Source organism: Callithrix jacchus, chromosome 8 (genome assembly GCF_049354715.1).
Source record: "Callithrix jacchus isolate 240 chromosome 8, calJac240_pri, whole genome shotgun sequence".
Classification (NCBI taxonomy): Eukaryota; Metazoa; Chordata; class Mammalia; order Primates; family Cebidae; genus Callithrix; species Callithrix jacchus.
Window position 1 is genome coordinate 15,485,926 of NC_133509.1, and position 27,790 is coordinate 15,513,715.

Genomic DNA, 27,790 nt, shown 5'->3' on the forward strand with positions numbered 1-27,790 from the left:
TCCTTGACTTGCCCTCTCCTCTGCTGTTACCAGGGTGGAATGTCTTGTGTGGCTCGTCTTCTGTCCACCTCCTTCTGCTGGGATCCCAGGGTTTTCCCAGGACAGGTCCAGTGCTGCCACCTCCTGACAGTTCTTTTTGGCCTCTCCATGGGGGCCCCTCCCTCTCTCATCCTCACTGAGTTAGGGTTAGGGTTAACACTTGCCACAGCCCCCCCACCAGACTGTGAGCTGCCATGGTTCGGACCCACAGGTTGCCGATGTCTTTATAAGCCCTCGTGTTCATGGCCTGAATCTTTGCTCTTTTGTAGGTACATAGGAAAATGCATTAAGAATAAACTGAGTCTGGGTGTGGTGGCTCACACCTGTAATCCCAGCACTTTGGGAGGCCGAGGCGGGCGGATCACAAGGTCGAGAGTTTGAAACCAGCCTGACCAACATGGAGAAACCCTATCTCTACTAAAAATACAAAAATTAGCTGGGCATGGTGGCACATGCCTGCAATCCCAGCTACATGGGAGGCTGAGGCAGGAGAATTGCTTGAACCTGGGAGGCAGATGTTGCAGTGAGCCGAGATAGTGCCACTGCACTCCAGCCTGGGCAACAAGAGCGAAATTCAACCTTCAAAGAAAAAAAAAAATAATAATAATAAACTGAGCGAGGACAGAAAACCTTTCACCTTAAGAGGCATAAGCTGTAATTTGGGACTTGAATTTGGCAGGCTGGTTGGGAAGAGCAGAATTCCAAACTTCATTTGAGGTGAAGATTGCAACCTCAGCAGTGCCTATGAGTCACTGATGGGTCAAACTACCTGGTGAGTCATATACGAATAACTGACCTGAGGTTGGTAGGTTCTAAAGTGAGGCCCAACCAGTGGGCTTTCTCCCTGTGTGAGTCAGTTAGCTTCGCACTGAGAAAGTGACAGCTGGCGGTTATGTGCTGCCTCCCTTGCCCCATTCCACAAGGGCCTGCTGGGAGTCTCAGGCCTCACCCCGATAAAGGCAAAACAAAAACAGAAAAATGGCCCATTCCTCGTGAGGGTGAGTAAGAGACCCACCTCCGCATGGAGATACGCTCATTTATCAGCAAACAGAAACATGCTAGCTGAGCAATTACTAATTGTAAAGAGTTATGGGTTGGAAAAATCTCGATCTTTTGAGCACATGAAATCACAACATTACTAGTTATTTATTTTTTTTCTTTTCTCTTTTTTGAGACAGGGTCTGGCTCTGTTGCCTACTAAGTGGAGTGCAGTGCTGTGATCTTGGCCCACTGCAACCTCTGCCTCCTGGGCTCAAGTGATCCTCTCACCTCCACCTCCTGAATAGTTGGGACTGCAGTCATGCACTACCATGCTTGGCTAATTTTTGTAGAAATGAGATCTCACAATTTTGCCCAGGCTGGTCTCAAACTGATGGGCTCAAGCAGTCCTCCCACCTCAGCCTCCCAAACTGCTGGGATTACACCGCACCTGGCCTGAATAGCTCTTACATTGTAGAATTTTTTAAAACACATCAACTAATCCTATATAAGGTGAATTATAAGGTAACATGTCTTTGGTCTCAACAAATGTAGCAGAGCTCATATTTATAGGTATAAAATTTAGACATTTAAAATCGAAATGCCTTTGACACAGTCACCTTATGAGTTGAGGCCTTGGCTCAAGAGATCCTGGGGGACTGCCTTCAAAATCAGCTAATTTTAGTGGAGGTGAGCACACTGTTTTGAGCAACATTACTGGAATCAGCATGCAGACTTCTGTGTAGACAATGCCAAGGGATAACATGTATCTGGATGTGTGAGTTCTGGTGTGATGTTTAAGGGACCAGCCTCACCACTCTACAGTCTCAGGGTCACACTTGACTGCATTCTTTACACTCCATTGATGACTAACACTCCATAAGAAGACCCCACCCTCACAGAAGCTACTTCTTACAGTGTCTTCGGGAGAAGCTATTTTCCAAAGTTGGCTGTAACGATATTCCCCATCCTAAATGCTCTTTTGTAAAATGACCTTGCCATTCATCCACCAAGGGGCAGAACTAAATTCCCTTCCCCTTGAATCTGGGATGGCCTCAGTCACTTGCCCAACCAATAGAATGTGGCAGAAGTCATATTCTGGGACTTTGAGACTAGGTTATAGGCAGTCTATCAGATCCTGCCTGGGTCTCTTGGGAAGCTTGCTCTTGGGACAGATAATCCTTCTAAAACTCCAGTTGCCATGTCATGAGGAAACCAAGCCATATGGCCACATGTGGGTGCTCAGGTCACCAGTCCCAACTGAGCTGTCAACCAACAGCCAGAAACAACCGCCAGCCACGTGAGAACCTTTATACGACAACATCTCCAGGTGACACCAGATTACAACCACCTGAGAGAACCTAAGAGAAAACCGACCTACTGAGCCCAGTCAAACCCCAGAATTTTGAGGAATTAAGAAATTATGGCCTCAAGGTACTAAGTTTTGTGGTGGTGTGTTACGTGGCAATAGATAATTAGAATAGCACCTAAGATCTAAAAAAGTTCTTTTTTCTTTTTTTACCGTGCAAATTCAATGCCAAATGCTGTCCGGGTCTCTGTTCCTCCCCTCTGCTCAATGTGGCTGGCAGCTTCCACCACATCTTTTACAGACCTGTAGTCATTGAGGTGAAACTCATGCACCACATCTTCTCCATATTGCACGACTCCAACCTGCAAGGTAGAGGAGAGGGCAGCAGAACATCTGGACACTCTGCAACTTAGCCTTTGAGACTGAGGATCCCAGGAGTGCCTCTGTGTGATGATTCAGGAGGGGGGAAGGCTGAGGACCTTTCCAAGAAAGTAACCACGACCAATGGGAAGTGGGTCCTGCAAAGTTCTGGGAATGAATGAACAGGTTGGTGGGACCAGAAGGGGTGCGTATAGAGAACGAAGACTCTGTGATTGAAATAAAGGCCAAACAATTGTGCTTCTTTCTTAGGAAAACAAAAGCGGAGCAGAGAATCTAAGCCCAAAATATTATGAACAGTGTAGGTGGAAGGCCAGAGTGTTTACCAAACTCCAAAACTGAGGGTCCTTAAAACTTGGAAGAGAAGAGTTTCTTTTATCTCCACAGGTGATAAAATAATGATAATATCAATAGCTTCAAAATAAACAAAAAGCTACAAAAGTTTATAGTAGGAATAGAACGATGAAGCGTTCCTGCTGGATGAGCCCACAGGGTGTATTTGGCACACGTGCCCTTCTGATGCTGGACTTTCACCCATGACACTCCAAAGGATGGTGTTCTGGTTGTGGGGAACTCATAACTTCATGAGAAAGTCCACTCCCTTTTTAACAGCCCTAATTGCTACAATTTCTTAGATTGACTTGAAATCTGCCATCTAGTAACTTCTAGTCTTTAGTCCTCACTCAGACAGAATAAAAGGAAATAAATCTACCTCCACTTTAGCCAGGCACATTTCAGATATATGAGCTAGCAGCTCTGACCTCCTTCCCTGCCATCTTCCCTCCACAATCAATCTGCCTAATTCTCGCCCGTGCCTCACTCAACAGGGCTCTAGTGTTCACTCCACCTTTCCCACCTTCCTTCTCACTTTTTAGCTTTGTCTAAGTCTTCACAGGTGGTGTCTTGTGTCTGACCCATGAAGTGAGACCCTTCCCAAACTGTCCCTTGAAGTCCTACACCAGAGATGGGTGTCCTGGGCTGCAGGGCCCCGGTGCTGGCTGGCCCTACCGCCTCTGCCCTCTTACCTACACTTCCTTCGTGCGTGCAAAGATCTCGCCTAGCCCTAAGGCAGCACCTGCCACGGGTTTGGGTGGCGCCGTTCAGAAGTGGAAAAAGCCCCAGACATGCTCACCTGGATCTGTCCCGGGCCGATGTAAAACTTCTTCAGGATGTTGATGAGGAAGTGCTGAACCTCCACCCAGGGGTAGATGCTGTTGGAGCCATCCAGGACAATGACGATGTCCATATAGGTCTGGCACCCTGGGAAGTGCGGACACAGTTAAGGCTACCCAAGGAGAAGTGTCTGTGAGTCTCTGATTCTCTAGACGATTGTTGCAAGGATGACCGAGTGACTGCTCCATGTGTGTAATTCCCTGGGCTGGGGGAGCTGTCCTTGGACTGGACATTTATTTGGGCACTGTCACACTGTCATTTATTTGGGCAGTGTGAATAAGCCCAGAATTCCTGGCTCTGTTCCACCACTTTGCTGTCTGTTTGAACAAAGCTTAAATTAAGCCTGATCACCTCTGCTCCTAATCAGGGACTGACCACCACCCAGAGGCCAGTGCTTCCGAGGCAGCCGGCGTGGCTCAAATCAGTACCTATCATCGCTTATTTTGCTGTAATGAACCGGCCGGCATTTACCAGTTTCAGCCTAAATGAATGGATTTCTGTTTTCAGGAGGGAGATATGATGTCGTGGCTAGAAATGTGGGATGTGGCATCACACTGACTCCTGGTGTTGGCACTCTCTAGCTGTGTGACCTAGGGCCAGTCACGAAACCTCAGTTCTCTCTTCTGTACAAGAGGCACAGTGATATAAAGAGTTGTCATGAGGCACTAATGAGAAGATGCTTCTATAGGGCTGAGCACAAAGCTCAATAACTTTGAGCTGATCCTGGTTTCATTTTTTTTTTTAAAGGAAACCACTGGGTAAATATGGTAGATATCATCAGGCCAAGCTCTCATGCTGTTATCTCTGCCTCCAAATATAAAGGCTTATGTTCTTGTATCATTAATACTAAATGAGGCTGGGAGTGGTGGCTTACACCCATAAACCCAGCACTTTGGGAGTCCGAAGAGGTTAGATCACTTGAGGTCAGGAGTTCAAGACCAGCCTGGCCAGCATGGCAAAACCCCATCTCTACTGCTAATACAAAAATTAGTCAGGAGTGGTGATGCATGCCTGTAGTCCCAGCTACTTGGGAGGCTGAAGCATGAGAACTTCTTGAACCCAGGAGGCAGAGGTTGCAATGAGCCAAGACTGGGCCACTACACTCCAGCCTTGGTGACAGAGCGAGACTCTGCCTCAAAACAGACAGCAGCAGCAACAAGAAACCTAAATTAAAAGGAATAATAAAAATCAACAAAGAAAATTAAGAAAACAGTGGCTGTAACAAATGTAAAAAAACTCTCCTCTTTTAAAATCTAAGTAATTTCTTTCTGTCAACCGTTGGAGTTTCTTTGAAATATTGCATACACTCTGTGTCTGGGCGTCTGCTCATTTTTATCAGCGAGTTGTTATCCTGTTATGAAATCTACTTTAAAACAATGCTGCACCATCCTTTTGTGTGTTAACTGTTCCAGAAGTTCTTGCGTTGCAAAGAGGCACTATGTCATAGTCAGTGCTGAACAGACAGAGGAAGGTGGGGTGGCTTTGAGTTGGGGTGCCTGCTGCGGGCTATGTGTTTAGTAGAGCATTCTAGAAGCATCTGGGCCACTCGAATGCTCCGCCACTTCTTGTCCCCCCTGCACACTGTGTACAGCATGTGGTGACCTGACCTGGCCTGGCATAGCGTCCGACATTTGTCCTTTTCTGGTTTAGTTCGACTTTAAAACGTGGACTGAGCACCTGCTTTATCCAAGAGCTCTGCATGGTGCAGGTACCCGTGGCGGTGACCGAGGCAGAAATTCCTTGCTTTGGAGGAGATCATAATCTTTCAACAGGTTTTTTTTTCAAAAATTTTAAGCCAGTGTTATTATTAGAATTGTGATTGTTGATTTTTCTTACAATTTCATATTTTTCTTTTTAAGACACCTCGGGAACAAACTAGATTGAGGGCTACGGTTCCTAAACATGGCCGAACACTCCCTTGGTGTAGATGCAGCATGCTTAACCATGCACACACTCACACGCATGCACACATGCACATATATACTCCTACTGAATCAGGACCCACACGGGGTGCCCTGGAATCTGCATTTGATAAGCTTCAGAGCACTGCTGGTGGTCAGCCAGGTGAGGAGGCCTCCATCACATGATGTTCAGAGACTCTAGGGTGGTCACATCTTGGCCTGGAGAGACTAGTTCTAGGGATGGTGACATTCCCCAGTGGACCCCTCAGGTACCCTGACCTCAGGCCTCCTCCTCTGCCTGGGCTCTGCCATTCCCTCTGTCATTTTGTGTGAATAGAATCCATGTCTCCTTATCCCATCAGAGGATCGCCTTTCCGCCCCTGCTGGATTGATGCTTCCTCCTGTTCCCTTCCCCAGCCCCATCTAGCTGGGCCCTGTTGTCTGGAGGGCGGCTGCCCGCAAGCCAGAGGTGCTAGTTGCTGAATAGCAGCTGCTTGGGTGATGGTATCTAGCGCAGAGGAAATAGTGAGGCTCAGAGCCAAGAAGTCTGGGCTTGTGGGAGTCAAGGTCTGAGCAGTAATTCCCCAGGTTTTCTTGGTGGGTGGGCAATGAGCAAGAGGTTTTTATGTGCCGAGAGGCTCTGGACGGGCTGGACAGAGCTCCCTGCTGTGCAGGAGCACTGGTTTGGTGGAATTACTACTAAGGAGACTTCAGTTCTCCCTGTTCCTTCATCTACAGGGCTACTGCATTGCACATCAGGGGCGCCAGTCATGTGGTAGTGTAAGTGAATGATACCCCCAGAATTGTGCAGCGCACAGCTTGCCTGCCACATGTGCTAGTCAGGTAACCTCCTATTTACCTGGGGTGTCTGCAGTGAGCCTCCCTTGAGGCTGGGATTGTCTCCAAAACCTTAGCTCATTTGCTCCCCACCATCACACTGGGGAGAGGGAGGCCAGGATTTTGACTCCCACAGAGGCCCAGAGAGGTGGTGTGATACATTCCAGGTCATCCAGAGATCTGGGGCAGGGCAGGGCTAGAGTCCAAATGCTGCTTTCTGGCCACAGGTAGCGGTCAGGGCCCAAGCCTCACTGGACCTTCCACTGCTCAGCTCGAGGTTGCAGATTTTGAAGCCACTTACTTTGGAGAGCTGGGGCCACGGTCTTGGAGAACCTGAAGTTGGAGTTGACTCTGGAACACATCCCTGTGGTGTAGTAGGAGCTCCCACACTCGTGAGACCAGAGGGGGCTGCAGGCCTGGGGAGGACAGTGCAGACCCCTAGTCAGTGAGGGGGCCTCAGAGAGGATTCAGGTCCAATGGCCTGAGGCCCAGTCCCATCCTCCATGGCCCAAGACAGACTTCCCTTATCTGAGGGGTGAGGGGGTGAGAGGGTGTTCTGTGAGTCTAACTGAACTCTCTCTTGCTGCAATGTGGACTAGTTCCTTTCATTTCAGATCTAATGGAGAAAAACTAACCTTGGAGTCTCTTTCACTGTTTTTTCAAGGCCCCCTTCTCCATCTCATCATTTAAGATGATGATGCTTTTTCGCCTTACCTGCTCACCCCACTCACCCACCCACCACACGGGATCTGGGGAAGCCTTTTCATCCATGGAAGTGGACCCTTCAAGGGTCACTAGAATAACTCCTCTGTCTGAGAGGTCACCTGAAGGGCCTTCCTGGGCAAAGTTCCAGGACTGGGTCCTAAAAACATGCCATGGCTCTTACTGGGGGAGGGGAAGAGAAGAATGTCTGTGAAAGGTTCTACCAAAAACACTGACGTCAGCCCCCACTGAAGGACTGAGTGATGAGATCTTCTCAGTCACTTAAATTAAAAATGAAAGCTCAGCTCCATGCTTCCATTGTTATCCTGCTATCAGGAAACCCAGGGCTACATTTTGTGCTGTAATTTCCTTTGGTTTAGGGGAGTAATTACTCTACTTCCAATCCTGTTCTTTAATTACTTTCTTTTTAAGCCCAGACCTTAAAATTTGTTTAATCTGTGTCCTTTGTTGAAGCTGCTGAACATAATTTTTGGAAGTGGGGGGGATAAAGAATGGATAGATGGATGGATGGATAAGTGGATGGAAGATGGATGGATAGATGGATGACGGACAGATGTGGATGGATGGACAGATAACTGAATGGATAATGGATGATGGATAGTAGATAGATGATGGATCAATGGATGATGAATAAATGGGTAAATGAATGATAAATGGATGGATGATGGATGGATTGGTGAACGGATGATGAATGAATGGGTGGATGAATGATGGATGGCTGATGGATGGAGGGATGGATGATGAATTGATGAGTGGATGAATGATAGATGATGGAGGTTGATGGATAGATGCAGGATAGAATAAATGGAAAGATGAATGATTGCATGGGAGATTGAGGGTGGGTAGATGTATAGACAGATGGGTAGATGAATGCATGGAGGGTTGGATAGATGAATAGAGGAATGAATTTTTGATAGGGGAATGGACTAATGAGTGAATCAATGAATAGGTGACTATTTATAAACCAAGGATTAACCTATTCACAGAGGTCCCAGAGAATATATCACACCATTCCTCTCAGACCTTCATACTGCCTTGTGTGTTAAGGAGCCTGAGAGGGAAAAGGGAGTAGAGACAAAGCCCCTGATGGATATGTGTGTAGACACGGCCAGGGGTCCTGCTTTGTCCCTGGTTATGGCTATTGAAGGGCTGCGGGCTGAATATACATCTAGGCACCTCGTGACCTTCCCTGGCAGGACCATTAGGTACTCAAGTCCCCTTGCATCCCAGTCATCTTCTCATCTTGTTGTCTGGTGACTCATGCCCCAGATGTCTCATCTGTCAGCAGAAATAGACAGACCAGAACAAAGAGTGACACAATCACCCCCATCTAAAAGTGGGCAGTGCTTTCTACTGGACTTTCTGGGGTAATTTTTTCTCTGGAATCTTCTCTTGCAACTGTTTCTAGGAACCATCAGTCTCAGAAGGATCCTGTTTGAACCCCAAGCATCGCCCACACTCAAGGCAGCTCACTCCAAGGTGGTGGCAAGAAGCACGCGTGCTGATCCATCATGCCGCCCACACTCACTGCTATGTCCAGAGTCTGCACGTGCTTGCCTGAGCTCAGAACAGAGACCTGTGAGCAGGGCCTGCTGCCATCCAACTCTCAACGTCCTATTAGACGTTACGCATTTGCTTGTCGCCTCTCTTCCCACCAGAGTGTAAGCTCCAGCAGGGAAGGGTCTCTGTTCACTGCTCAATCCCAATGCCCAGCACTGGGCTCAGCACATTCTATAGTAAGTGCTCAAAAACATTGTTGTTTAAACGAACGGATGTTTCTACCCCCTCCGCCTAGACATCCCCTTTTCTTTCTTTCTTATGAAGGCCTGTTTCTTCTTTAAAACAAAGCAGAAACCTCCTCCAGCCTTCTTCATCGAATCCTGGATAGCTGAGGCGGCTTGTCACCCCGGAGCCCTTCCCTCGGGTGGAGTCAATCTGTGTTGGCCCATTTATCCTTCCAGCCTTCTTTGGGTGTGTGGTGCAGCCTGCTTCTTTTTTCAAGCCTAGAGGAGAGAGTTGACCTCCACCCCAGAAAACTAGCTCCCCACGGGCAGGGACGGTCCCCATCAGACTGTTGGCTATCTGTATTTATTCTTCTTCCTTTTCTGGCTGTTCCTTCCTCCCTCAGGGTATGCACACAGAACGACCCAGTAGTTCCTTCTGCCTGGACTGTCCCTGCCCAAACACCCAGAATGGCGTAAGTAGGGAGCTGGTGGGGGAGCTGCTTCTCGGAGTGCGCGGGGCCAGGCAGCTTGGTGGATGGAGTCGGGAGATTGGGTGTGTAGGATGCATGACAGGGCATGTGAGGAGATGCTCCGCCCCTCCCCCACCCTCACCTCTCCTGGCCCCAAGCAGTGGCAGGTGGCTCTTACCAGGAAGCTGTTGTCCTTGGGGTTGGTGGCGAGACTGAGGCCGAGGCGCATGTTGTCTTTCCGCTCGGACACGTTGGACAGGGTGACCCTTCCTGGGGTGAGGAGAGAAGCTCAGCTTGCAGCCCCCTCCTGGCCGCCCTCTGCCCAGAGCCTGCGACTGCTCTGGTCACCCGAGGTACCTCCCTGATTCTCCCTGACCCTGGGGACCTCTGGCTCTCAGGGTTTACAAAGGCCTTCCCCAGATGTCCTCTCATGACTTCCTCACAACTGAGATGAGAAAACTGTCTCAGAGAGGGCAAACAACCTGCCCAAGGTCACACAGGAAGCACAGGGCCTTCCATCTCCCGGTCCACAGCTTTTCCTCCTCCAGTCCCCCGTGTGTCCCCAAACACGCCCTGGCATCCCACCTGGGCTGGCTTCCTCTGTGCAGTGCCCCAGACACGCTCTCCCCCAAGTCGACCCCCATCCACACTCAACCAGTCCCGTGTCCCACTCTTTCCGTGGTGGTTTCTCTGCTCATCTGAACAACCAACATGCGACACCGAAAGGGTCCCCTCTCATAGGTCTCATGGGTAACAGACAGCCAACTCAACAATAGCCTTCCAGAGCTACCAGGCCTTGCCCAGGAACGCCATTTAGAAGGTGGCTGCCAAGAGAAGTGCTTAGGAGCTGGGTTACCAGTCCGCTGGGAGGAGGGAGAGGGCTGGCTCTGCGGCAGCTTAGAACCATAAAAAATTACACTTAAGGTTTTCCCAGCTCATCCTGGAGGCCACTGAAGGAAAGGAAGTGAGCCTGAATTCCCTAGAAGAAGCTGCGTGCGTGTGTGTGTGTGTGTGTGTGTGTGTGTGTGTACATGTGTATAGGAAGAGGGAGTGGGAGTCTGGGGAGCTAGTGTGTGTCAACCCTAACCTGCAGTGTGGACAGCTCTGGATGGCTCCCTGCCTGGGGGAGGAGAAATTTCTTTTCTCTTTTTTTTCTTTTCCCTCCTCTCTCCTCCCCTCCCTTTCCTCTTCCTTTCCCTCCCCTCCCTGCCCTTCCCCTCCCCTCCTTTCCCCTCTCCTTCTCTCTTTTTTTTTTTTTTAGAGGCAGGGTCTCACTGTGTCACCCAGGCTAGAGTGGAGTGGTATCATCTCAGCTCACCGCAATCTCCGCCTCCCAGGCTCAAGCAATTTCTAAGGAGGCCTCAAGGCTGGCACTGCGCTGTGTCGGTGACTGGGCCTGGCTCCCAGGGCACACAGGTCAGCACGGCCTGCTGCTGCAGGAGTCTGGGGTGGGCCGCTGGCGGAGCCCAGCTTGTCAGACTGCTTTGTAGACCAGAGTGGGGGGCAGGGCGGGCACTGTGTGTGTTGTTTTTTCTTTTAGGTTTTCCTCAGTTTGTAGCAAGGCTCCTTTTGAAATCCTCCCTTCTTGGCTGTGCTAAGAATGACCGAGCTTGATTTCTCTTTTGTTGGACCAAACAGGCCGGAGAGAAAATCACAGGAAAGGCCTGGTGTTTCTGAGACGCCTTATCATCCACAAAGCACCGTGCACACCTGCCCTTGCAGGACCCCTCAGTCCATTTTACAGATGGGAACACTGAGGTGTAGAGAGGGTCAGTGGCTGTCACAAGGTTACTTGCCGGGAAATTAAAGAGCAAGAATTTGAGCCCAGACCATGTGACGTTTCATCCTGAGTCCCGTGTGTTTTTCCCATCTGATGGCATGACGGTGGTAGTGGGAACATGAGAGGCAGCTCCATGGTCCACTGGGCTGGGTAACCCTCGCCCTCTGCTGGCTAGAATTCTGCCCTCCCTTTATTTAAGGGGACCCAGCCCTCAACACCCTGCCCCTGTCTTTCCTTCCCTCCTCTGGGGACTGATGTTTGTAGTGAAACTGGCTGAGGCACAGGGGCATGGGAGGAAAGAGCGCTCTGTTGGAGTTAGGCAGACTCAGGTTCGAGTCCTGCTTTGCTGCACCCCTCTGTGAGTGGGAGAAACTCACGCCTTCCTCAGCAGGTCTGGGTGAGTGTTCTGGGCCCAAGCCCCTCCCCCCAGGGCCTGGCTTTGAGAATCACGCCCCCCGCCCCCCGCCCCCCCACCGCCCACCTCAGCCCCTCATTTAAAACCCTGACTTTGTCCAGGTGTTGGAAGGAAAGTGCCAGTGGAGACTCTTTCCTACCGAGGTGTGAATGACTGACACCCACTTAGCCTTCCCTGGAGAGAGAGGAAAGAACATTCCTGGCACCTCGCTGCCTGCCCGGTGCCTGGAACAGCCATAGGAAAACCCAGGACTCAGGTTTCCCAGCCTTGCATTTTCCAGTGTGGGGCGAAACTGACAGATGTTCTTTCTGCCGAGCGTTTTCTTCTCAGTGGGAGAGAGAGAACCACACCTCGAATGAAAGTAAGTTTCCTCTGTCCCAACTCACTTTGCTACAGCCCCTGCCTCCTGGGCTTGTGCCCCAGCTCAGAAATGTTTTCCAGGGTCTGATGGCTTTATGTCTCCTCCTCCCGCCGGAGAGAAATGGGGTCCATATTGCGACAGACAAAGCAAAATGATTGGTTCACATGTCCACGTCCCTGCTTGGACCAGGAGCTTCTCTCCCGGTGGCTGGGGCCCTGTGCGGAGTGCCCACTCTTCCACTGCCCGCCAACCTCACTGCCTCTGCCCCAACCATGTGGCCCTTCTTTACCTTCCCCAGCAGGGCAGGCTTGTTCCTACCTTTGCACTTGCTCGTCCTCTGTCTGGAGTGCTCCACCCGCATCTGTAACCTTCTCAAAAAACACCTGCTCAGAGAGGCCTCCCCTGACCAGCTTGCTAAGGCAGAAATCCCTCTCCCCCTCCACCGCCCGCTAGACACTCGTGTTACAGCTCCTGGCTTATGGCGCAGCACAGCATTGATCCCTGCCTAAAATTATCCCGCTTCCTAATTCGTCTACCCCACGACTGTCTCCTTTCTCGGCCTCTTGTTCCCCGCCGTATCCCCAGTTAGTATGGTGTTTGGCACATGCTAGGTGCTCATTAAAGGTTCGGGGACAGGTACCCCATCCTGGAATGGATCCTAAGACTTGTTGAGTCCAGCCTCCTTGCTTTACACGTGAGTAAATGGGCTCAGAGAGAGGATGTGAGCTCCCCATGGACACACAGCAAGGAAATCGTGCAGCTGGAAGGGGACCTCCAGCTTGGCCAGTTTCAGGAGCCTGTGCTCCCAGGGTGCTGATGACCTGGACCCATATGCCACCAAGCAGGCATTCTCTTCCCTTAGATGATTTCCTCACTGAAGCTTGGGCCCCAGCTGTGCTAGGTTCTGAACTTCCCACCCACGGTGCTGAGGCAGATGTGGACAGCGGGAGCCTCCGGGACCATGTGACAGACAGCTGGCTGCCCTGGGGGTTCTTCGGGCTTTCTCTTGAACTTCTGCCATTCCTGCCCAGTGAGATCCTGCTGCCCTTCCCATCCCCTATCTCCCAGGGAGCCCCGGCCCAGTGCTCTGGGGTGGAAGCCCCCCTCCTCAAAGGAGGGAGGCCCTGGTTCTTGGCCCTAAGGAAGGCCAGTCTTCCAGGGCAAGGCCTAGAACTGCAGCCTGTCAGCCAAAATGGAACTTTTTCTCCCTTCTGAGAGCAGACTGGTGGCCCAGCTGTCTGACCTTTAGGACAAGTGGGAGCACTTTAGTGGCTTGGTGTGTGTGCTTGGTGGATACACGTTTGCACACACATAAGCAGATACACGCGTGCATGCAAACACACACGAGGGGATTTTGGGAGGGCTTCGGAGGCTGGGGGCTGTTCACAGCTTCTCCCTGTTCCAGAATATGCCCGAAAGCTTGTGGGCAAGAAAAAGCTTGCATTTCTGAAGGGCAGTGTCACATGGTGGTTAGAGGGAGGTCGTAGCCGGTGTGGACTGGACTCTGGGCCCTGCTCCCTGCGAGTTGAGTGACCCCGGGCAGGTCCCTTCAACTCTGTACGCTGTCATTTCCCATCTGTTAAACAGTTAAATCCCATATGGGTGCTGTGAGAATTCAGTGAGTCCAAATGTGCCTCACGCACGGCGAACGTTATCTAAGATATCTGGGTGTTAGCTATTGTTACTACTTCAAAATCAGGAAAAAGACAGGAAGTCCTTTTTTTCTCCTGGGAGAGAAAACTTTGAGTTGGGGGCAGTGGATGAGTCAGAAAGAGCAATGACCTGGGACAGCTGGGGTTTGATTCCTGAGGGGCCCCAGGCAAGCTGTGTGACTGTGGAAAAGTTGCCTCCTCTCCCTGGCCTCTGCTTCCTCACGTGTAAAGTGGGGACAGTGATATCAGCTGGGTCACCTCTTGGAGTAGCAGGGAGGAGCCATGTGACTGTGGATATGGGCGTGGATCAGAGCCTGCCTGGTGTTAGACAACCATTGGCCTCATTGTGCAGAGACCAGCAGCCCACGTTACCCAGGTTGAGTTTGGTGCAGTTCCCGTGGATGACTGGACACTTGTACACATCTCCCGTCTTCTGGTGGCCATTGGTTTCCAGCGGGGCACCCACGACCAGCCTGGGAAGGAAGAGAAGACAAGCAAAGACATTGGGGGAGGGACTCCTTCCTGGCAGAGGATGGAGCCTGGTAGGCAGTGTGGAGGTGAAGTTGGGTGGGGAGGGTGGGAGGGAACCATGGAGGGAATCCTGGAGGAGTGACCACACGCAGACCCTCAGGTGGAAGCACTGTCTCCCTGGGGGAGGGCTGCCGGGCTTTCAGCATAAAGTCATGGGAACTGTGGCCCCTTCCAGGCCCTTGCCTGGGTACAGAGATGAAAACCACATGGGCCCTGTAACAGATGGGATGGAGGCAAATCCCTGGTAGATGAGGGGGTGATGTTTGGGCTGGGTGTTAAGGGATGAATATGAGTTTGTCAAATGGTGAGAGGGTGGTAATGGAAGTCATTCTAACAGAGGAATGATGCTTTTGGAGCCGCAGAGTCTTGGCCACCTGTCATTACCTGAAAGGGGCCTCATTCTTCATCTTAGAGGGAGGCCTTTAAGCTGGTGCCCCGGAGTGGGTCAGGGTGGACAAGGGAGGCTGTGGGCTGAGGCCCCCATGCAGCTGGGACTCGGGCCTTGAGCCTATGCTTTTGCAACCTTATTTGGAAAAAGTGTCTTTGCAGATATAACTAAGTTAAGATTCGTGAGTTGAGATCATCCTGGATTATCTGGGTGGACCCTACATTCAGTGACAAGTGTCCTGAAGAGGAAACACAGAGGAGAGACATGGGGAGAAGACAGAGGCAGAGTTAGGAGTGGTGCTGCCCCAAGCCAAGGAGTGCCCGTGGCCACCAGAAGCTGGAAGAACCAAGGAAAGGTCCTCTGCTGGAACCTTTGGAGGGAGTGCGGACCTGCTGCCTCTTTGATTCGGGCTTGCATCCTTTAGGACCCTGAGGGAATGTGTTTCTGTTATTTTAAGTCACCCAGGTTGTCATAATTGGTTATAATCGCCCTAAGGAACTAACGCACCTTACTTACTTGCTAAGATATGTCTAGGGAAAAGTGAGCAGCTACTCCTTCCTGGTCCAGCCAAGCCCCAGTGGCCGTGCCCTGGTGGAAAAGTCTTTGACCCTGGGGTGTGGCTGATGACTCACCCCCCCCCTTGAGGCTGGGGAGAATTTTATCTCAGACTGGAGGGTCCCCAGGCCCTGTCCTTAGTGCTCCCCAGGTTTCCTATGCCTCATCTCCCACCCACCAGAGAGTAGCCCTGTCACAGGGGCCTGGAGTGCCCAGGATCCTGACCTGTCCATCGGTTCTGTGGCAGTGACTCTGGCACAGCTGGAGCCCTGTAGGCCTTGGGTGCCAGTCTGGCTGTCTGCTCAGGCCATATGCTAACAGTGGCTGAGAACAGTAACCCTTCCCAGGGACAGTGGTGCTGTGTGGGAGGGGACGCCACAGCCCACAAGAGCCCTGGAAGGCTTCTGAGCCCTAGGGATAGAGAACAGATGATGGTGGGACCTCAGGTAGGGACAGGTGGGACTTTCTGGAGCCCTTTAGACCCTGCTTTTCCAGTGGCTTCCCACTGCCTGGTGACACGGCCCAAAGAAGCAGCCACCACATGGTGGTTGACTTAGATGGTTGGGAGGAGGTGGCCGAGAGCCTTGGGCTGCACGGGAGTTAAGTGGCTTCTTGTGGCCCTTTGCTCTCCCCACCCCGATCCACCTTGGTGCTGTCAGGAAGGAAAGCCAGGTCTGAAGTGGGAGTTAACAGAATTCTGTTTGAAATTAAGCATCTATGAAATAAGAGCTGAGGTTTCTCCCCCAGGGAGCCAGATAACGACAGATTCTATATATATCCCCTTATTAAGTGTGCCTATTTTTGACTGGCAGGAATTAATTGGACCCATAAAATCTGCTTGTCTAGACAAGGTGATTTCTGGCTGTTTAATTCTGCAAGTGATTGTGTGGTCAAGGCTGCTCCATTCTTGAGAGAGAGAGAGAGAGAGAGAGAGAGAGAGAGAGAGAGAGAGAGAGAGAGAGAGAGAGAGAGAGAGAAAGGTCAGTAAGAGAAGCCTGGGCTCTAAGCTTACTTCGCTGGGGCTGCTCCAGTTTCAAGGTTAACCTGACACGTGGCCAAGTCTTCCCATGTTCCTCCTGGGCACTGCTGCTGGATGGAGGAGCAGCTCTCAGAGTGCCCCTGGGAGAATCAGGCGCAGCATGTTCTAGATTAGAAAAGCCATGGGTGGCTGGGTGCAGTGGCTCATGCCTGTAATCTCAGTACTTTGGGAGGCCCAGGTGGGAGGATTGCTTGAGTTCAGGAGATAGAGGCCAGGCTGGGCAATATAGTGAGACCCTTGTCTCTACTAAAAATAAAAAAAATTTTGCCAGGTGTAGTAGCGCATGCCTGTAGTCTCAGCTGCTCAGTAGGCTGAGGCAGGAGGATCACTTGAGACTGAGGTGGATGCTACAGTGAGCTGTGATCACACCTCTGTACTCCAGCCTGGGCAACACAGTGAGATCCTCTTTCAAAAAAAAAGAGAGAGAAAAGAAAACCTATGGCCATCTTCTAGAAAAGCTAAACTTATGTGTCTTCTAGAAAACACCCCCAAAGTCTGACAAGGGCAGATTCCTCACAGCTCTACCCTTTTCTAGAGTGGAATTCTGAGGCCCCTCTGGCTTACTTGGATGGGTCCCCAAGAGAGGGTGAGATTCTTGTGCTGAGAATTCAGGGGCTGGTCCTCATTCTGATCTGTCACCAGCTTTCTGTGTGACCTTGATTTCCTTGATTGTGAAATGGAGTGAATAATTCCTGCACTGCTGACCTCCCGGGGTCACTAAGGAAAGTGACAGATGTTAAAAAGCACTGAGAGGCTGGGTGCAGTGGTTAACGCCTGTAATCCCAATACTTTGGGAGGCTGAGGTGGGTGGATCACCTGAGGTCAGGAGTTTGAGACAGCCTGGCCAACACGGTGAAACCCCATCTTTACTAAAAGAATACAAAAAATTAGCCTGGCGTGGTGGTGGGCATCTGTAATCCCAGCTACTTGGGAGACTGAGGCAGGAGAATCACTTGAACCTGGGAGGTGGAGGCTGCAGTAAGCCAAGATCATTCCATTGCACTCCAGCCTGGGCAAGAGAGCAAGACTCCATCTCAAAAAACAAAAACAAAAACAAAAACAAAAACAAAAACCTAGAGGGATCCAAAATGGCCAAGTAGGAGCAGCTCAGGATTGCAGCTCCCAGTGAGAGCACAAAGGGTGAGTGGTCGCCGCATTTCCAGATGGATTTTTATTGCCCACAGACCAGGAGATTCTCAGGCGGAGGAGCCACAGGTCTTCAGTGCGACTGTTTTGGCCAGCATGGTGGGTCTCCGCACAAAAACTCACATGAGTCCGGGCACCATTTCAGCTGGCAACTGGAGTGCCTGGGACACAGTGTCGCCTGTTCAACTGATAAAAAGGGGACTGAAGCAGGGAGCCAGGACAGGAGATTCCTGGGTGAAAAAGCACCACGAGTCTCCAGCATGGCTGTTTCAGCTGGTGTAGCAGGTCTCTGCACAAAAACGCACACAAATCCAGTTGTCTTTTCAACAGGTGACTGGAACACCTGGGAGACAGTCACCCATTCAACTGATAAATAGGGGATGGAAACAGGGAGCCAGGCCAGGAGATTCCTGGGTGAAAAAGTGCCACAAGTCTCCAGCATGGCTGTTTCAGCCGGCACGGCGGGTCTCTGCACAAGAACTCACACAAATCCAGGCACCATTTCAACTGGTGACTGGAATGCTTGGGAGACAGAGTCACCCATTCAGCTGAGAAAAAAGGGATCTGAGGCAGGGAGCCAGGTGATCAGGCTTGGCCGGTCCCACCCTCACAAAGACCAGCAATCTGAAATGCTCTGGATTGAGAGTTTCACAGCAAGCACAGCTGAACCCAGGATGGTCCAGCTCTGTGGGGGAGGGGTGTCAGCCATTACTGAGGCAGTCCACCACTACAGAGGTAATCTGCTATTGCTAAGGTGGTCTGCCATTGCCAAGGCAGTCCGCCATTACTGAGGCAGCCCGCCATTGCCAAGGCAGTTCTAACTATACCTTTATAAACAGGACTGCAGGGAAGTTCACATGGCAGCTGGGTGGAGCTCACAGCAGTGCATCAACACCTCTGCTGGCAGGCTGTGACTAGGCTGCCTCCTAGCTGGGCAGGGCATCCCTGAAAAAAGGCAGGAGCATGACAGAAACTTATAAATAAAGCCCTATCTTCCCGGGATAGAGCAGCTGGGAAAAAAATGGTGGTTATGAGTTCTGCTGCAGCAGACTTAAATGTACCTGCCCAGCAGCTCTGAACAGAACAATGGAGCTCACAGCTCAGCACCTGAGCTCCTATGAAGGACAGACTGTCTCCTCAAGCAGCTCCCCAGCCCCCATATATTCAAAGAGTCACGTCATAAAGGAGAGCTCAGACTGACATCTGTATCCTTCTGGGACAAAGATAGCAGAATAAGAAACTGGCAGCAACCCTTACTGTTCTGCAGCTGCTGCAGGTGATCCCCAGGCAAGCAGGGTCTGGAGTGGACCTCAGCAGTCCTACAGCAGAGGGGCCTGACTGCTAGAAGGAAAACTAAGAAATAGAAAGAAATAACTTCATCTTTATCATCAATAAATAGGTCATCCACTCAGAGACCCCATCTGGAACTCAGCAACTACAAAGACCACAGGTAAATAAATCCACAAAGATGGAAAGAAACCAGCACAAAACGGATGAAAACACCCAAAACCAGAACACCTCTCCTCCTCCAAGGGATCACAACTCCTCACCAGTGAGGGAATAAGGCTGGATGGAGAATGAGTCTGATGAATTGAAACAGGCTTCAGAAGGTGGTTAATAAGAAACTTCTCTGAGCTAAAAAGAACACGTTCTAACCTAATGCAAAGAAACTAAGAACCTGAAGAAAGGTTTGATGAAATGCTAATGAGAATAAACAGCTTAGAGAGGAATATAAATGAATTGATGGAGCTGGAAAACGTAACAAGAGAACTTCAAAAGCATACACAAGTTTCAATAGCTGAATTGAACAAGCAGAAGAAAGGATATCAGAGGATGAAGATCAATTCAATGAAATAAAAAGAGAAGGCAAGATTAGAGAAAAAAGAGTAAAAAGAAACAAAGCCTCTAAGAAATATGGGATTATGTGAAAAGACCTAATCTACATTTGATTGGTGTACCTGAATGTGACAGAGAGAATGAATCCAAGCTGGAAAACACTCTTCAGGACATTATCCACAAGAACTTCTCAAACCTAACAAGGCAGGTCAATATTCAAGTCCAGGAAATACAGAAAACACCACAAAGATATTCCTCAAGAAGAGCAACCCCAAGGCACATAATCATAAGATTCACCAGGGTTGAAATGAAGGAGAAAATGCTAAGGGCAGCCAGAGAGAAAGGTCGGGCTACCCACAAAGGAAAGCCCATCAGACTCAAAGCCGATCTCTCAGCAGAATCCCTACAAGCCAGAAAAGAGTAGGGATGAATATTCAATATCCTTAAAGAACTTTCAACCTAGAATTTCATACCCAGCTAAACTAAGCTTCATTAGAAAAGGAGAAAAAAAATCCTTTACAAACAGGCAATTACTCAGAGATTTCTGAGTCACCACCAAGGCTGCTCTACAAGAGCTCCTGAAAGAAGCACTAAACATAAAAAGGAACAACCAATACCAGCCACTCTAAACATATCAAATGGTAAAGAGCATCGACACAACGAAGAAACTGCACCAACTAAGGGGCAAAACAACCAGCTAGCATCAAAATGGCAGGATCAAATTCACACATAACAGTATTAACCCTAAATGTCAATTGGCTAAATGCCCCAATCAAAAGACACAGACTGGCAAATTGGATAAGTCAAAACCCATTGGTGTGCTGTATCCAGGGAACCTATCTCACATGCAAGGATACACATAGGCTCAAAATAAAGGGATGGAGGAAGATTTACCAAGCTAACAGAGAAAAAAAAAAAAAAAAAAAGCAGGAGTTACAGTCCTAGTCTTTGATAAAATGGACTTTAAAGCAATAAAGATTAAAAGAGACAATGAAGGACATTACATAATAGAAAAAGAATCAATGCAACAAGAAGAGCTAATGATCCTAAGTATATACACACCCAATACAGGAGCACCCAGATACATAAAGCAAGTTCTTAATGACTTATGAGGAGACTTAGACTCCCACACAATAATAGTGGGAGACTTTAACACTACACTGTCAATATTAGACAGATCAACAAGACAGAAAATTAACAAGGATATCCAGGACTTGAACTCAGACCTGGAACAAGCAAACCTCAGAGACATTTACAGAACTCTCCACCTCAAATCCACAGAATATACATTCTTCTCAGCACCACATCACACCTACTCTAAAATTGACCACATAACTGGAAGTAAATCACTCCTCAGCAAATGCAAAAGAATGGAAATCATAACAGTCTCTCAGATCACAGTGAAATCAAGTTAGAACTCAGAATTCAGAAACTAACTTAGAACCACACAGCTTCATGGAAACTGAACAACTGGCTCTTGAATTTTGACTGGATAAATAATGAAATGAAGGCAGAAATAAAGACATTCTTCGAAACCAACAAGAATGAATATACAACATACCACAATCTCTGGGATACATTTAAAGCAGTGTCTAGAGGAAAATATACAGCAGTAAATGCCCACATGAGAAAGAGGGAAAGATCTAAAATCGACACCCTATCATCAAAATTGAAAGAGCTAGAGGAGCAAGATCAAAAAAACTCAAAAGCTAGCAGAAGACAAAAAATAACTAAGATCAGAGCAGAACTGAAGGAGATAGAGACACAAAGAACCCTTTGAAAATCAATAAATCCATGAGTGCTTTTTTGAAAAGATCAACAAAAAAGACCACTATCCAGATTAATAAAAAGAAAAGAGAGAATAATAAAACAGATGCAATAAAAATGATAAAGGGGATATCACCACAGATTCCACAGAAATACAAACCACCATCAGGGATTACTACAAACAACTCTATGCACATAAACCAGTAAACTTGGAAGAAATGGATAAATTCCGGGACACTTGCATCTTCCCAAGCCTAAACCAGGAAGAAGTTGAAACCCTGAATAGACTAACAACAAGGGCTGAAGTTGAGGCAGCAATTAATAGCCTACCAACCAAAAAAAGCTCAGGTCCAGATGGGTTCACAGCGGAATTCTACAAGACATACAAAGAGGAGCTGGTACCACTGCTTCTGAAACTATTCCAAACAATCCCAAAAGAGGGAATCCTTCCCAAATTATTTTATGAGACCAACATTATCCTGATACCAAAACCAGGCAGAGACTCAAGAAAAGAAAACTTCAGGACAATATCCATGATGAATATAGATGCAAAAATCTTCAATAAAATACTGGCAAACCGATTGCAACAGCACATCAAAAAGCTGATCCATCATGATCAAGTAGGCTTCATCCCGGAGATGCAAGGCTGGTTCAACATAAAAACCACATGATTATCTCAATAGATGCAGTGAAGGCCTTCAACAAAATTCAACAGCCCTTTATGCTAAAAACTCAATAAACTAGGTATTGACGGAACATATCTCAAAATAATAAAAGCTATTTATGACAACCCCACAGCCAGTACCATATTGAATGGGCAAAAATTGGAAGCATTCCCTTTAAAATCTGGCACTAGACAAGGATGCACTCTATCACCACTCCTATTCAATATAGTATTGGGAGGCGGATCCAAGATGGCTGAATGGATGCAACTCCAGCACACAACACCCAGCATGAGAGATGCAGAAATCCAGAGATCTCCTAGCTCCAACTGAGGTACCAGGCGCATTTCAATGGGTCTGGTCCCACGGTGAGCAAAGCCTTCTGGGAAGACTGAGGTGGGGAGGGGTACTGCTTTACCCAGAAAGTGCATCTGACCAGCGAGTGGGAGGCTCCCCCTCTGGCACTCCGGTCCAGATACAGCGCTTCCCCCAAAGCCTCAGTGATACATATAACAGGGGATCTTTGCCAGTCAAGCACTGGGAATTACAAGCATGGAGTTGAATAATAATCCAGGACGCTGTCCTGGACTGGTGCACAGACTTAAACAGATGCATAAGCATAAAAGGTGGCCAGGAGAGCCTGTGGACTGAGCTATTGCCCCCTCCCCACACCCAGAGAGAGAGGGAGCTGTAAGCAGGAGCGGCTATGTGGGTCCCCTACCCCATGACTATATATAGAGAGGGAGCTGAAAGTGGGAGATGGCGGGTGCTGCTGAGCAGGTCCCTACCCTCCCCCACAAACCCCAGAGGGCTGAAGCTCTGACTCTAGTGGGTTGCACGGTCAGTGGCAGAGACTGAGCTGAACTCTGAATGATCCAGCCCAGTGGAGGACAGGCACAACCCACCATTAGAGGGGTGGGACAGGGCTACATCTTTCAACAAAAAACATAGGAAGCCCCTGTAGCAACCGGATGGTCTTCTTGACAACCTGGCAGGGCCTACAGGTCAGCAGAAAAGGTGGGCCTAATCTCCCAGTATAAACAAAAAAGTCACAAGAAGCTTCCCTAGTAACCTGAAGGAGTCCCTAGAAACCCAGTAGTGCCTCCACAGGCAGACAACAGACTTCATCAAGCAGCTCCCTGACAACACAGCCAGGTAAACCCACAAAGATGGGAAAAAACCAGCACAAAAAAGATGAAACCAAAGACCAGGACACCTATTCTCCTTCAAGGGATCACAACTCCTCACCAACACAGAATCACAGCATGACTGTGAAGGAGTGAGATGAATAGACAGAAACAGGCTTCAGAAGGTGGATAAAAACTAACTTTTCTGAGCTAAAGGAATACATTCTAACTCAATGCAAAGAAACAAAAAACCTTGAAAAAAGGTTAGACAAAATGCTAACTAGAATAACCAGCTTAGAGAAGAACATAAATGACTTGATGGAGTTGAAAAACACAGCACGAGAACTACGTGAAGCAAACACAAGTTTTAAAGGCTGAATCGATCAAGCAGAAGAAAAGATGTCAGAGATTGAAAATCAACTCAATGAAATAAAAAGAGAAGGCAAGACAAGAGAAAAAAGAGTGAATAGAAATGAACAAAGCCTCCAAGAAATGTGGGATTATGTGAAAACACCTAAGCTACGCTTGATGGGTGTACCTGAATATGATGGGGAGAGTGAATCCAAGCTGGAAAACGTGCTCCAGGATATTATCCAAGAGAACTTCCCAAGCCTAGCAAGGCAGTCCAAATTTCAAATTCAAGAAATTCAGAGAACTCCACAAAGATATTCTTCAAAAAGAGCAACACCAAGGCACATAATCGTCAGGTTCACCAGGGTTGAAGTGAAGGAAAATATGCCAAGGGAAGCCAGAGAGAAAGGTCAGGTCACCCACAGAGGGAAGCCCATCAGACTCACAGCGGATCTCTCGGCAGAAACCCTACAAGCCAGAAGAGAGTGGGGGCCAATATTCAACATCCTTAAAGAAAAGAACTTTTAACCCAGAATCTCACATCCAGCCAAACTAAGCTTTATAAGTGAAGGAGAAATAAAATTCTTTACAGACAAGCAGATTCTGTCACCACCAGACCTGCCCTACAGGAGCTCCTGAAAGAAACACTAAGCATGGAAAGGAATAAGTACCAGTCACTGCAAAAGCAAACCAGTGGGCAAAGACCAAAAATGCAATGATGAAAGCGAGTCAACTAATGGGAAAGAAAACCAGCCAGTAACAAAATGACAAGATCAAATTCACACATAACAATGTTAACATTGAATGTAAATGGCCTAAACACCCCAATCAAAAGACATAGACTGGCAAACTGGATAAAAAGTCAAAACCCGAGCCCGGATCCAAAATGGTGGTTTAGGAGCAACTCAGGATTGCAGCTACCAGTGAAAGCGCAGAGGGTGAGTGAATGCCTCATTTCCAGATGGATATTTATTGCCCACAGACCAGGAGATTCACAGGCTGAGAAGCCCCACAGGTCACCAGCATGGTTATCTTGGCCAGCGCGGCTATTTTGCCGGCACCCCAGTGTGGTAATTCTCCATACAAAATACACTGGTCTGGTTGCCCTTTTAAGCTGGCAATTGGAACTCCAAAAAGGCACAGTTGCCCACTCATCTGATTAAACAGGGAGCCAGACCAGGAGATTCCTGGGCAGCACTGTTGTTTCAGCCGGCACAGTGGGTCGCAGCACAGGAAATCACACAGATCCTGGCACCTTTTCAACAGGCGACTGGAATACCTGGGAGAGAGTCAATCATTCAATTAAAAAAAAAAAAAAAGGCTCTGAGGCAGAGAGCCAGGTGATCAGGCTTGGCGGGTCCCACCCCCCAAAAAAAACCCAGCAATTGGAAATGCCCTGGGTGGAAAGTTTCATGGCAAGCACAGCTGAACCCAAGATGGTCCAGCTCTGTGGGGGAGGGGCATCCACCATTACCAAGGCACTCCACCCCTATGGAGGTAGTCCGCCATTGTTGAGGCAGCCCGCCATTGCCGAGGCAACCCGCCACTACAGAGAGAGTCCACCATTACAGAGGTGGGCCACTACTGCCGAGGCAGTTCTAACCACACCCATATAAACAGGACCGCAAAGAAGTTCACATGGCAGTAGGGTGGAGCCCACAGCAGCTCAGCAAAGTCGCTGCAGGCAGACAGTGACTAGGCTGCCTCCTTGCTGGGCAGGGAAGCCCTAAAAAAAGGCAGCAGCACAACAGAAACTCATAAGTAAAGCCCTAACTCCCCAGGATAGAGCACCTGGGGAAAAAAAAGGGGGGTTTATGAGTTCTGCTGCTGCAGACTTAAATGTACCTGCCCAGCAGCTCTGAACAATGGAGCTCACAGCTCAGCACTTGAGCTCCTGTAAAGGACAGACTGTCTCCTTAAGCAGCTCCCTGACCCCTGTATATCCAAAGAATCACCTCACAAAGGACTGATCAGACTGACATTTGGCGGGCATCATTCTGGGACAAAGACAGCAGAAGAAGAAACTGGTAGCAACCCTTACTGTTCTGCAGCTGCTGCAGGTAATTCCCAGACAAGCAGAGCCTGGAGTGGACCTCAGCAGTTTTACAGCAGAGGGGCCTGTTAGAAGGAAAACTAAGAAACAGAAGTAACTTCATCATCAACTGAACATTCTCTAAGAGACCCAATCTGTAAATCAGCAACTACACAGATGACAGGTGGATAAATCCACAAAGATGGGAAGAAACCAGTGCAAAAAGGAGGAAAAAACCCGAAACCAGAACACCTCTTCTTCTACAAGGGATCACAGCTCCTCACCAGCAAGGGAACAAAGCTGGATGGAGAATGAGTGTGATGAAATGACAGAATCAGACTTCAGAAGGTGGGTAATGAGAAACTTCCATGAGCTAAAAGAACATGTTCTAACCCAATGCAAAGAAACTAAGAACCTTGAAAAAAGATTTGATGAAATGCTAACAAGAATGGACAACTTAGAGAGGAATATGAGTGAACTGATGGAGCTGAAAAACACAGCACGAGAACTTCGTGAAGCATGCACAAGTTTCAACAGCTGAATTGACCAAGCAGAAGAAAGGATATCAGAGGCCGAGGATCAACTCAATGAAATAAAATGAGAAGGCAAGATTAGAGAAAAAAAGCGTAAAAAGGAATGAACAAAGTTTCCAAGAAATATGGGACTATGTGAAAAGACTTAATCTACGTTTGATAGGTGTCCCTGAATGCGATGAAGGAATGAATCCAGGCTGGAAAATACTCTTCAGGATATTATCCAGGAAAACTTCCCCAACCTAGCAAGGCAGCGCAATATTCAAGTCCAGGAAATACAGAGAACACCACAAAGATATTCCTCAAGAAGAGCAACCCCAAGGCACATAATCGTCAGATTCACCAGGGTTGAAATGAAGCAGAAAATGCTAAGGGCAGCCAGAGAGAAAGGTCGGGTCACCCACAAAGGGAAGCCCATCAGACTCAAAGCGGATCTTTCAGCAGAAACCCTACAAGCCAGAAGAGAGTGGGGGCCGATATTCAACATCCTTAGAGAAAAGAACTTTCAACCTGGAATTTCATATCCAGCCAAACTAAGCTTCATAAGTGAAGGAAAAATAAAATCCTTTGCGAACAAGCAAGTACTCAGAGATTTTGTCACTACCAGGCCTGCTTTACAAGAACTCCTAAAAGAGGCACTACACATAGAAAGGAACAACCAGTACCAGCCACTCCAAAACCATACCAAATGGTAAAGAGCATAAACAAAATGAAGAATCTGCATCAGCTAATGGGCAAAACAGCCAGCTAGCATCAAAATGGCAGTATCAAATTCACACGTAACAATATTAACCCTAAATGTAAATGGACTAAATGCCCCGATCAAAAGACACAGACTGGAAAATTGGATAAAAAGCCAAAACCCATTGGTGTGCTGTATCCAGGAAACTCATCTCACATGCAATTATAAACAAAGGTTAAAAATAAAGGGATGGAGGAAGATTTACCAAGCTAACAGAGAGCAAAACAAAGCAGGAGTTGCAATTCTCATCTCTGATAAAATAGACTTTAAAGCAACAAAGATCAGAAGAGACAAAGAAGGACATTACATAATGGTAAAAGGATCAATGCGACAAGAAGAGCTAACAATCCTAAATATATACGCACCCAATACAGGAGCACCCAGATATATAAGGCAAGTTCTTAATGACTTAGAAGGAGACTTAGACTCCCACACAATAATAGTGGGAGACTTTAACACCCCATTGTCAATATTAGACAGATCAACCAGACAGAAAATTAACAAAGATATCCAGGATTGAACTCAGACCTGGAACAAGCAAACCTAATAGATATTTACAGAACTTTTCATCCCAAATCAACAGAATATACATTCTTCTCAGCACCACATCACACCTACTCTAAAATTGACCACATAATTGGAAGTAAATCACTCTTCAGCAATGCAAAAGAATGGAAATCATAACAAACAGTCTCTCAGACCATAGTGCAATCAAGTTAGAATTCAGAATTTAGACACTAACTCAGAACTGCACAGCTTCATGAAAACTGAACAACCGGCTCTTGAATGTTGACTGGATAAACAATGAAATGAAGGCAGAAATAAAGATGTTCTTCAAAACCAACGAAAACGAAGACATGACATACCAGAATCTCTGGGACACATTTAAAGCAGTCTCTAGAGGAAAATGTATAGCAATAAGTGCCCACATGAGAAGCAAGGAGAGATCCAAAATTGACACCCAATCATCAAAATTGAAAGAGCTAGAGGAACAAGATCAAAAAAAACCTCAAAAGCTAGAAGACAAAAAATAACTAAGATCAGAGCAGAACTGAAGGAGATAGAGACCCAAAAAAACCCTTCGAAAAAAATCAATAAATCCAGGGACTGGTTTTTCAAAAAGGTCAACAAAATAGACAGACCACTAGCCAGATTAATAAAAAAGAAAAGAGAGAATAACCAAATAGATGCAATAAAAAACGATAAAGGGGATATCACCACAGATTCCACAGAAATTCAAACCATCATCAGAGATTATTACAAACAACTCTATGCACATAAACTAGTAAATCTGGAAGAAATAGATAAATTCCTGGACACCTGCATCCTCCCAAGCCTAAA

The 27,790-nt window shown here is 48.0% G+C and overlaps 1 protein-coding gene across 2 annotated transcripts in view; it reads right to left on the reverse strand.

The window, feature by feature from the left end:
* The window catches only part of ITGA11 (integrin subunit alpha 11), a 163,017-nt gene that overhangs the window by 54,423 nt on the left and 80,804 nt on the right, over positions 1-27,790 (reverse strand). For both annotated transcript variants that reach the window (XM_002753273.5, XM_078333479.1), the window contains exons 3-7: positions 14,113-14,213; positions 9,711-9,802; positions 6,917-7,031; positions 3,837-3,964; positions 2,540-2,688 (exon numbers count right to left, since the gene is read on the reverse strand). In XM_002753273.5, the coding sequence (XP_002753319.5) occupies positions 2,540-2,688; positions 3,837-3,964; positions 6,917-7,031; positions 9,711-9,802; positions 14,113-14,213 (585 nt within the window). The remainder of the gene's footprint in view (positions 1-2,539; positions 2,689-3,836; positions 3,965-6,916; positions 7,032-9,710; positions 9,803-14,112; positions 14,214-27,790) is intronic.